Source organism: Drechmeria coniospora, chromosome 02, assembly GCF_001625195.1.
Source record: "Drechmeria coniospora strain ARSEF 6962 chromosome 02, whole genome shotgun sequence".
NCBI classification, from domain to species: domain Eukaryota; kingdom Fungi; phylum Ascomycota; class Sordariomycetes; order Hypocreales; family Ophiocordycipitaceae; genus Drechmeria; species Drechmeria coniospora.
The window spans coordinates 4,791,574-4,803,259 of NC_054390.1; the positions used below are offsets into that span (position 1 = coordinate 4,791,574).

The 11,686-nt window shown below is 57.8% G+C and overlaps 2 protein-coding genes across 2 annotated transcripts; both read left to right on the forward strand.

Annotated features, from left to right (window-relative positions):
• Nucleotides 1–2,774: 2,774 nt before the first annotated feature.
• Nucleotides 2,775–5,131, forward strand: DCS_04420 (uncharacterized protein; the record flags this gene model as incomplete). Its single annotated transcript, XM_040801730.1, has 2 exons — nt 2,775–3,104; nt 3,182–5,131. The coding sequence occupies 2 exons, from the start codon at nt 2,775–2,777 to the stop codon at nt 5,129–5,131; spliced, it is 2,280 nt and encodes a 759-aa protein (XP_040656763.1).
• A 1,536-nt stretch (nt 5,132–6,667) lies between these two features.
• On the forward strand, nt 6,668–9,707 carry DCS_04421 (putative acid trehalase protein; the record flags this gene model as incomplete). Its single annotated transcript, XM_040801731.1, has 2 exons — nt 6,668–8,575; nt 8,673–9,707. The coding sequence occupies 2 exons, from the start codon at nt 6,668–6,670 to the stop codon at nt 9,705–9,707; spliced, it is 2,943 nt and encodes a 980-aa protein (XP_040656764.1).
• Nucleotides 9,708–11,686: the final 1,979 nt, after the last annotated feature.

Here is an 11,686-nt window from a genome sequence, read left to right on the forward strand (position 1 = left end):
GGTACAGTTTGCAGCAAAGGTGGCGAGAAAGAATGGCATTATATCCTGAGAGGTCGGGGGTCAATTAATAATACTTTAACCCTGCATGCCGGCAGGTTAGGCTTGCCTGGCCATTTCGATGGGGTCCCGCTCGGCGCCGCTAGGAAACAAACCATCACAGTTTTCGTGTTGGGAGTATTTAAACATGGAACCCTGATCGTACTCACCGCTGCTGGTGTACTCGGCAGAAAGAATGTTCCATCGCAGCGGCAGGTCGAACGAAAAGAAAGTGAGGGTGTCTCTGGACATGAAACACGTACGTCATCTGTCCCTACTCTGCGGAGAAAATGAAGTGGTTAGAAAGGCAGGATAGCATCGATGCCGGTATACTATGCAAGTAACAGCATCGTGATGCAGCTGAATAACCTGTGCCTGCAGCTAGCTCAAACCGGCCAACGCCGTCCGGTTCGGTGGAAGCTCGCCAAAGGCATACTGTAAACAGGCAGCATGATAAGGGGCATGTGTGCTTCGTGCGCCCGCCCCACTGCCATTTTGCGCCCAAGTGTTATGAGAGGGAAAAGTAAATAGCACGTAGTGGGGTGCGAAAACGGCCTTGTAGGCGATAGCCATCTTGCTGCGCTAGGGGCACTCCGATCAGCACGATTTGGTTCCCCGAGACGTGCCAAAGAGACGGTGACGCGATGCACACAACGCGACAATTTTTCGTCTGGGTCAACACCAGTCCCTACCAGAATTTGGTGAAACTACCCACACTTGATGAGTGCGTGCCTCTCTGGCTCGCGATGGAAACGGGAACGGGAGCAGTCGAGAGTCGGGGTATGGGGTGCGTGTACGGAGCACATGGTAACTCCATGTACATCCTTTGCGGCAATACATCGATCTACCCGGCCTGCATCAGATCGAACGACGAATAATGAGTGGCATGTAATACAACTACACCCAAGGATGCTGGGTTTTGCCGTACACTTGCACCTACAAGTACTCACCTTCAAATAGGATGAGTCTCCCCTTTGTAAGGACTTTGTACGGAACTCCATCCTCTCGAGCCGTCACGTAGTCGGCCAGTGAGGACTCCAGCATCCATTGAACTTGATTGTCCCTGACCAGAACATAGAGGGCTCTGGTAGAATCGATCGCGAAGAGGGTTAGAAAGCAACGATATGAATGTGATGTCGTGTTTGTTGACGTTGTCATGATGGAAGGTTGGGCGTACATGCGCATACTGTGGCCGGATTTACTTGCTACCCGAGCCTTGGAGCCTTAATTTCTTATGCTATGCTTACATGTTGGTACGTACCTGCTCGGTGCGACATCGTGTGCTACCTACACCTAAGTACAGTGCTCCGAACCAATCTGGAGTCCGCATGGTCATGATGCAACCTGCCAAGCGGTTTCTTCCTTTCACATCGTTTGATGCTGCCTTTCCTCCTGTAATTATTACTTCTACGGTTGTACAGTACATGAAAAATATATGCTTGCATCGTGATGTTCGAGCCCTTAATGGCCAATATCCACTGCACTGAGCAGATGTACCCTGCTACTACTGTATACTAGTACCGTACATGTATTCCGTAGTAGGGACTATTAGTATGTAGGTGTACTGTACTAAAGTAATTGCACTCGGTGCATGCATTTATGCTGTAATGGTGTACTCCGTGCTCCGTGCATGTAACTTCGTCCCTTAGGCGATGCTAAGTACTACTAAGGTACTAAGACACTACAAGGAAGTCAGTACAAGAGCGTCCTTGCTAGTATTTGTATACTGTACAACTACGCCTACAGCACGGGCAGATGTACGGAATACTCCATGCTACAAGTGGGCACATTATTCCGTGCACACCTATGACGCTTACAGTGTTCGTACTGTGTAGAGTACACGTAGCAGCAAGTGCGGAGTACTACTTGTGCATGTACGTAGGTATTGGGAGGATTGTCATGACAGAGGACGAACATGCTTGAGTGCACCGAATGGGTAAGCACTCGATATACTGTATACACGTATGTTGTCCGTCCTAGGCACTTGCGAAAGTACTTGAGTTACAGTGCATCTACGGAGAACTGTATGGGTGTACGGAGTACCCCGTACATTACAACCAAATACTTCCTAGTAGGTATGCTGAATGAAAGTACTGTAGTTGTACTGTACAGTGCTTTCAGCACACGCACATGTACGGATAGACATGTACATGCGTCACGGGAACAAGTGTTGCAGGTGTACTGTACTCATCGATGAGCGTGCACTCAAGTGCTTGACCTGCACCCACCCAAGTATTAATACATACTTGTACATGTACTTGCTGTGCATGTACAAGTACAGCACATGTACAAGTACAGTACGGCGTTCATTACAATACCTGCATCCACCTATAGCTCTGGTGCTCTAGGTAGCAATACAGGATGCGAAAAGCTCACTGCCCCCCGCCCCCCCCCCCCCCCCACCCCGCTCCTCTTCCCCTCCTCCCCCTCCTCCTCCTCGCAGCACAATCTGTGGTGACGGAACGGGACCCCGCCGGCTGGCAAATCGGATTCGAGGCAATCGTCATTGGTCATACGGTGCGGGGTCCGCGGACCATATAATGCGGGATGTGGTCCCTCCTCCCCAGCAGCTCTGCCGTCCAAACTTCTTCCCCAGTGCCCCCCTCCTCCCCGTTTCCGCACTATTACCTCCCCCATCCTCATCCTAGCTTCGTCCGACGAGCAAAGCAAGCGAGCAGGCAAAGACGTCAAGGCCGGTAGAGGAATCAGCAGGCGAGAAGAAAACGACAAACGAGAGAATGGCCGAGGCAAAGTGTCCCGTCCATGGCGAGATGAACACGGGCGGCGGCGGCACGAGGAACCGCGACTGGTGGCCCGACTCGGTCAAGCTCAACATCCTCCGACAGCACACCGACGTCACCAACCCCCTCGGGGCCGAGTTTGACTATGCCGCCGCCTTCAAGACGCTCGACTACGAAGGCCTCAAGAAGGACCTCCACGCCCTCATGACCGACTCCCAGGATTGGTGGCCGGCCGACTTCGGCCACTACGGCGGCCTCTTCGTCCGCATGGCCTGGCACAGCGCCGGCACCTATCGCGTCTTTGACGGCCGCGGCGGCGGTGGACAGGTACGCCCCTCCTTGACACCATGCTCGCCTCGCCCTCGCCCTCGCCCGTCTCGCGGCCGCTAATGGTGTGCGAGCAGGGCCAGCAACGCTTCGCTCCCCTCAACAGCTGGCCCGACAACGTCAGCCTCGACAAGGCTCGTCGCCTGCTGTGGCCCATCAAGCAAAAGTACGGCAACAAGATCTCGTGGGCCGACCTCATCATCCTCACGGGCAACGTGGCGCTCGAGTCGATGGGCTTCAAGACGTACGGCTTCGCCGGCGGCCGGCCCGACGCCTGGGAGGCCGACGAGTCCGTCTACTGGGGCGGCGAGAAGACGTGGCTCGGCAACGACGTCCGTTACGCTCACGGCCACAAGGGGTCCAAGGGTCACGGCGTCGTCGACTGCGACGAGAAAAGGGCAAAGGACATCCACTCGCGCGAGCTCGAGGATCCCCTCGCCGCCGCCCACATGGGCCTCATCTACGTCAACCCCGAGGGTCCCGACGGCAACCCGGATCCCGTCGCCGCCGCCCGCGACATCCGGACGACCTTTGGCCGCATGGCCATGAACGACGAGGAGACGGTCGCCCTCATCGCCGGCGGCCACTCCTTCGGCAAGACGCACGGCGCCGCGCCGGCGAGCAACGTCGGCAAGGAGCCCGAGGCGGCCGCCATGGAGAGCCAGGGCTTCGGCTGGAGCAACGGCCACCGGTCCGGCAAGGGTCCCGACACCATCACGAGCGGCCTCGAGGTCACGTGGACCAAGACGCCGACGAGGTGGAGCAACGACTACCTCGAGTACCTCTTCAAGTTTGACTGGGAGCTGACCAAGAGCCCGGCCGGCGCCAACCAGTGGGTGGCCAAGAACGCCGAGCCGACCATCCCCGACGCCTACGACGCCACCAAGAAGCACCTCCCGACGATGCTGACGACGGATCTCTCGCTCCGCTTCGACCCGGCCTACGAGAAGATCGCGCGAGGCTTCCTCGAGAACCCGGACAAGTTCGCCGAGGCCTTCGCCAAGGCCTGGTTCAAGCTGACGCACCGCGACATGGGCCCCCGCGTCCGCTACGTCGGGCCCGAGGTGCCCTCTGAGGACTTCATCTGGCAGGATCCCATCCCGGCCGTCAACCACGCCGTCGTCGACGACCGCGACGTCGCCGCCCTCAAGAAGGAGATCCTGCAGTCGGCCGTGAACCCGTCGAAGCTGATCTCGACGGCCTGGGCCTCGGCCTCGACCTTCCGCGGCAGTGACAAGCGCGGCGGCGCCAACGGCGGCCGCATCCGGCTCGCGCCCCAGAAGGACTGGAAGGTCAACAACCCGGCCCAGCTCGCCGAGGTCCTGGCCGCGCTCGAGACGGTGCAGCAAAAGTTCAACGGCTCCCAGAGCGGCGGCAAGAAGATTTCCATGGCCGACCTCATCGTCCTCGCCGGTGTCGCCGCCGTCGAGAAGGCGGCGAGGGATGCCGGCCATGACGTGACGGTGCCCTTCACGCCCGGCCGCATGGACGCCTCGCAGCAGCAGACGGACGTCGAGTCGGTCGGCCACCTCGAGCCGCACGCCGACGGCTTCCGGAGCTACGGCAAGTCGACGCCGTGGGTCAAGCTCGAGAACTTCCTCATCGACCGCGCCCAGCTGCTCACCCTCTCGGCGCCCGAGCTCACCGTCCTCGTCGGCGGCCTGCGCGTCCTGAACGCCAACTACGACGGCTCGTCCCACGGCGTCCTGACCGACCGGCCGGGCGCCCTGACCAACGACTTTTTCGTCAACCTCCTGGACATGGGCACCGCCTGGAAGGCGACGAGCGCCGACGCCGACGTCTTCGAGGGCACCGACCGCAAGACGGGAGCCAAGAAGTGGACGGCGACGCGCGCCGATCTCGTCTTCGGCTCCCAGGCCGAGCTGCGCGCCGTCGCCGAGGTCTACGGCAGCGCCGACGGCGGCGAGAAGTTTGCCAAGGACTTTGTCAACGCGTGGAACAAGGTCATGAACCTCGACCGATTCGACCTGCGCAAGGAGACGGGGCTCAAGGCCAGCCGGCTGTAGGGGAGTAGCAACGAAGGGGGAGAAAAGTCCGTACGTGCCACTGCAATAAATAAATGCAGCGGACGCGGCCAGGGACGCGTGGGAACAGAAGTCGTATTACGCGTAGGACGGCCAAAAATAACCAGTCTTTTGACGCTTTACAATGACCAGTTGATTCTTTTTTTTTTTCATCATTCGTTTCTTGCCTCTCCTTTGCGTGCTTCGCCATTGGCCGTGGACGGGGTCTGTGTCGGGGACAGATTGGAACGTCAATAGTGGTACTTAATGGATGATGAAAAACCATTGTTCTTTCGTGATGTATGACGAGCAGCCGATGTCAGTTTTCAGTCATTGCTTCGTTCTGTCTCCATTGTAGGCATCGTTGGCATCCACCGCTACCCGTTTTGGCAGTGACAGCGTCTTCCTGCAGGCTACAGAGAATTATAGTGAATGCCTAGTATACTTGGAGAATGGTCAATCATGGTAATAGCAATTGATTAATACTCTATAAGTAAGTTGCTTGTACTCACTCCGTAAGTACTTAAGTACTTAGGTGTCCGGAGCAATGCGGAGTAAGTTCTCCGTACTTACTGTTAAGTACAAGCTCCGAACTTGCAAGTACGAGTACATGTACCAGTACATGTAGATACCTGCAGGTAATTACCCGTATTATGTACTCGTACTTCCTGAAGTTGTGCACCAAGTCGGCTTGGCAGAGGACGGAAGTGCACCGAAGGCAACATCGGCACGGCACGTGTGGAATGACAAAAGTACTGTTCATAATTCTCAATGCTCGGCCATGCGCTCCGAAGAGCCTCAAAGGTTATCTAACCGACGTCGCCATGACGGGAGCAACTGCCTGCTCACCTTGGACTGATTGGTGTCTCTACTCCTCAGTGAGCCTGGGATGCAAGCCGATGTCGTCATTTGCTGTAATAATGACAGCCAGGCGTACCATGCTTACGTACCTGACTTACAAGTACTTATTCGTACTATGTAAGTACATGTACATGTACGGAGTACAAAGAAGTGTATTTGTACTTGTACCTACAGTGCTTGTAAGCGTTACGGGGTTCTTGCAAGTATGTAATAATTATTAGGTGTAATAATCATTCTCCGTACAGTACATGTGTGTGGGCAAGCACCATAGTGTATTTGGATAACGTAATATTGAGCCGCCAATGTACTTGCTATTTGTCGTTCATGCACCACCTGGCGCTGCACGATGGAGCCGTTTGCGGTTCAGCAGAGACATTCTCGGCACCTTTCGACGTTGCAACGAACAAACTTGGGCAATGCGACGGGCCATCCAGCGGCCAATCCAGTCGGCAATGGAGAGCGGCTCCTACCCTCGGGCCGTTTGCGCCGGAATGCCGTCAGAGGCTGCCATCGTGGGTGACGTCGACGGTTACCATGGAAATGATGAGAAATCGTCATGGGATCCGGTGTATCATTCGACTCTTTTTTTAAATAGCTCCCCGTCGAGTTCGAATCTCATGGCGTTCGGCGAGCGATCTCAGAGCTACCCGAGGTGGACGCACGGCTGATGTAGGAACCATGGCCATCCCCTTGCTTACCGTACTTTTCCTCTGCCGTGTCGCAGCCTGGGAGCTATCGAACAATCCCTCTAGCTGGAACCAGACGCACTGGTCCTTGACCTCACACGAGTACCTTCCCGGGCATTTTCAGGGCCGTCTGTCGCTGGCCAACGGTTACGTCGGAGCCTCCGTCGCCGCCGCAGGCCCTTTCTTCGAGATTGACGTCAACGACACAGATCCGTCCGGACCGCCGCCAACCAACGGCTGGCCGCTGTTCGATCCTCGCATCTCCTTCTCCACCATCTCGGGCTTCTACAACATTCAGAAGAATGCAACGGGCACAAACTACCCCTGGCTGGGCCAGTACGGCTGGGACTCCTTCATCGCCGGCATACCTCATCCGACCGCCATCGTCTTCTCATTCGGATCCGTCTACCTCGACAGCACAGTTTCGAACGAGACCATCTTCAACTACACCCAGACTCTCTCCATGAGCACGGGCATGACAGAATGGTCGTACAAGTGGAAGCCACCAAGCATGTCGGCCGAGTTTGACCTCTTTTTCAGCGTCATCTTCAGTCGAGAGCGGCCCAACGTGATCGCGAGCAAGGCGACGATTGTTGCATCGAAAGACATCGACGGGGAGGTGACGGACCTTCTCGACGGTCGCAGCGCCGTGCGAAGCTATCTGGCCGACAAAGGGAGACATTCCGGCCGAGATGGCAATGGCATCTTCGTCTCGGTCCACCCGAATGGACTGCCCAATGTCACCGCTTGGCTCGTCTCAAACGAAGACTTTGCAACTGCCGACAAGCCGAGGCTGGCCAAGGGACCTTACGTTAGCGCGAACGAATCCACAGTGGGACAGACGTTTACCCTGAACCTCAAGGCCGGCCAACCAGTCACGCTTTTCAAGTACGTCGGCGTCGCATCGACGGACAAGTTCCCGGATGCCAAGGACGTCGCCACGCGTGCGGCGTCTTCGGCGAAAGCCAAGGGATGGGATGGCCTCGTGGCCGAGCACGTTGACGCGTGGAAAGCGCTCATGCCGCCGGATTCGGTCGACGATTTCACCGACCCGACGTCCGGGACGCTGCCTTTGGACCCGAACCTGGAGACGCTGCAGATTGGTACGATCGCGAGCACCTTTCATCTGCTGCAGAACCTCCAGCCCGACGGCAGCAATCTCAACGACAACTCCATCCCGGTGAGCGGGCTCGCCTCCGATTCGTACGCCGGTCAGATCTTCTGGGATGCCGATACCTGGATGGCGCCGGGCCTCAACTTGGCGTTTCCCACCTACGCGAAGCAGGTAGCTAACTTTCGGCTGAAGCAGCACGCGCAGGCGCTGGAGAATGCCGCCTTCAACGGCTACCCGAACGGAAGCATCTTGTACTCGTGGACCGCCGGCCGCTACGGCAACTGCACGGCGACGGGCCCTTGCGTCGACTACGAATATCACCTCAACTACGACATCGCCTTCAACCTCCTGCAGCAATACAAAATCAACGAAAACAGGACATGGTTCGAGGCCGGACCCGAGCAGGTCGTCCTCGGCGTCGCCGAGATGACGGCCCATCTTCTGCAGCGCAACGACACCGACGGCCTCTACTGGCTGCGCAACGCCACGGACCCGGATGAGTACGCGAACAACGTGAACAACCCGTCCTTTACCATTTCATCGGCCAGCCAGCTGCTCATGCGCGTCAACGAGTTGCTGCTTTCTCGGGGCCGGCCGGCCAACGAGACGTGGGCTCGCATTGCGGACAGGATCGCCTTTCCGAGAGCGGCGTCTGGCATCACGCTCGAGTACCAGACCATGAACAACTCGGTCGAGGTGAAGCAGGCAGACGTTGTCCTGATCACCTATCCTCTCGGCTACGACAGAAACTACACGACCAACAACTCGCTGCTGGACCTCGACTACGTACGCTCGTGACCCCCCGCCCCCTCCCCCTCTCCCAATCGACCGACCCGAGGTCCGAGTGAAGCGGCGGAAGCTGACGTGAAGAATGACGGGGCAGTATTCCCAGAAGCAATCGCCGGACGGCCCGGCCATGACTTTCAGCGCCTTCGCCATCGACGCCAACGCCGTGTCGCCGTCCGGCTGCGCCGCCTACACGTACACGTTGAAGGCGCTGCTCCCCTACCTGCGCGGGCCGTGGTACCAGTTCTCGGAGCAGCAGGTCGACGACCCGAGCAAGAATGGCGGTACGAACCCGGCCTTTCCCTTCCTCACTGGCCACGGCGGCGCCTTGCAGATCGCGCCCTTTGGATTTCTCGGCATCCGAACGGACCGATCGGTCCTCGCCCTCTCGCCCTCGCTGCCGCCGCAGATTCCGCACCTCAGGGTTCGAACCTTTTACTACGCAGGCGCCGCCTTGCGTGCGGTCATGAACAGGACGACAACGACGCTCGGCCGGATCCCCGCGCCGGAGCATCTCCACGACACGTACGCGGGGAAGCGGATGCCGTTTGACGTCGAGTCGGCGGACGGAGCGAGCCGACGCTACACCATCGGCGTGAACGAAACGGTGACGGTCGCCAACCGGCTCTACTGGGAGAACGCGACCTACGCCCGCAACATGCTGCAGTGCCTGCCCGCGACGTCGCCGGACGCCTGCGTCGCCGGTCAGCTGCCGGAGGGTGCCAACGACGGCGCGCTGGCGACCAGCTGGCAACCGTCGACGGCGGCGGCGAGCAGGCTGCTCATCGACACGAGCAGCCTCGGACGGCGGAAGGTGTCTGGTGCGTACTTTGACTTTGGGGAGAGGCCGGTGGCCAAGGCGACGATCCTGTTCTACAACAAAACGACCGGCGTCGGCGCCGGGCGGGAGGTGACGGTGAACGGGATTCGAGCCAACGGCTCGGCCTCGGCGGGTTCGGCCGTCGTGCCGGTGCAGAGCAACACGACCAGCATGGTGTTTTCGGCCGATCTGGACTTATGGACCGGTGACTGGGTCCAGCTGACCGTCGAAGGTTGCTTGGGCTGCGACGAGGGCGCCGGCGCGGATGGGTCGGCGGTCGGAGGAACCATTGCCGAGTTTGTCGTCTATTGATGCCAACCATTTGGCCACGACGATTCCATATGGTCACGACGAGTTCGGTTACGATCCGATGAGGGGGGGAGGGGGAAGGACGAGGTATTCGCGTAATGCATCCATCCACCCACAGCACGAACGGGCAACCCCAAGAGCAAGCAAGACCAGGCACAACCTGTAAGCAGCAGGCAGGGACCGGAAGGACGGCACGGCACTGGGTGATTCGGCGTAAGCGGTAATCAGGTACCGCACATTGGTAGCATGACAGCCCATGCCTACTTATAGCACATGTGCGGTACACCCTGCGGCGTACTCCGTGCATGTACTTGTCTTGGTGCTTGCGCGCAAAGTCATCGGGCAGCACACGGGTACAGCCGCGGACATGTCGGCATGTCGGAATGTCGGAATGTCACCAGGCGACGACTCGGAGCGAAGGGGGGGGGAGGGGGGGCTCGTTGCCAATTGGTGGTGTCGTCCCGTGCCTGATGGTGTAATGAATAGCACCTGGCTGGCCACAGCATAGCCGCAAACGCATACAGCATTACATGGTCGCCCACGTTGGCTTGCCGTTGACGATCGATGATCGGATCGGGTGGATGAGGGGGGAGAGGCAACGCAATGAAAACAGGGGCATAGGTACTCCGTAGACTCGGTTGATATTATTCCAGGTACTCCGTTCATTTGTCGCTTCTAGACCATGCTGCTCCGCTGCATTTCCCTCCGTGGCCATGGTCTCTCAGCACGTGAAAAATAACGTACCTGTACATGTAGCTCCGACGTGCTCCTACGCCAAGCAAGTACCCATGCTCGTGCTTGTGCAGGATGCCTCGCCCTCGCTCGACGGACGGCGGGAATCGCTCCGACGGCGGGAATCGTTCCTGCAATCCCCCACGCTCGGCGGCGTGCGTAGGCTCGAAAACCGGGGAAGAGGGGATTCAAAATGGCCATTCGCAGTGGCTTGGCGCTATTGCCCCGTCGCGGCATGTCCGGTTGGTTGCACCAAGGAGAGATCCGCTGTTTTATTCTCCTATTCTTACCCACACTATTACTCCGTACTCGGTAATGTTTTCCATTATTACGGAGCACGGGGCACTCGTCGGGCCATTGTCAGGCACTGTGCTCCGTACCTGACAGGCTGGATAGCCCAGAAGCAATGCGCTGCAGGCCGGTACTAGAACTACCCAGGGTGCCTTAGTACTTAGTACCGTAGTGGACTGTGTACGTGGCATCGTGCCAATGTACAGAGTACTCCGTAAGTACACCACAGAGTACTTACAGTCGGTACTCTGTTCTCCGTACGGTGTTCTGTTCTGTACAAGTATTATTACTGGTAGAGATGAATACAAGCAAGTACTTGTGCTCGCACAGGAGTGCCCGCTGGTTTTTGCCGTAGTCGCCCTCGTACTCGAATGCTGTACATTTAGGTACCTACCGACCGTACTGCACATAGTGCCGTGCCGTATTACATGTTGAGAGTACGAGGCATGGCATGTGCGGCATGTACTCCGTACGGTATACGGAGTACAAGTGCAATATGGAGTGGGTGGACGGAGGACCGAGTACCGAGTCCCGAGTACGGAGTATTAATACATGCAGTACTACGGAGTATAGAGCAGACACATGCACCTGCACATGCCTGCCGCTGGTGCCTCAGCCACACCGTCCGTACTCGCGTGTACTTACTTGTACTCCGTGCTGCACAGTACCGTGTACTGTAGGTACATTGCCTGGTACCGTCCTACGTACTCGCATCGTAATCCCCTGCCGCGTCTCCTGCGTCGGATGGATGTTGGAGGGATGGCGTGGCAACTTTGTTCGCTAGTCTCGATCCGTCGCCTAACCGTCAACAGACAAAGTCGCTCTGGCGCAGGCGATAATAATGGATAGTACGGACTACAGCAGCTTAGCTCGCCTGCCGCCTCTGGTGGTCTGTTCTGTCCTGGCCAGTGGCCGCTGCCGTCCTCTGCCTCGATTGTTCTCAGCTCTACCAGCTCGCT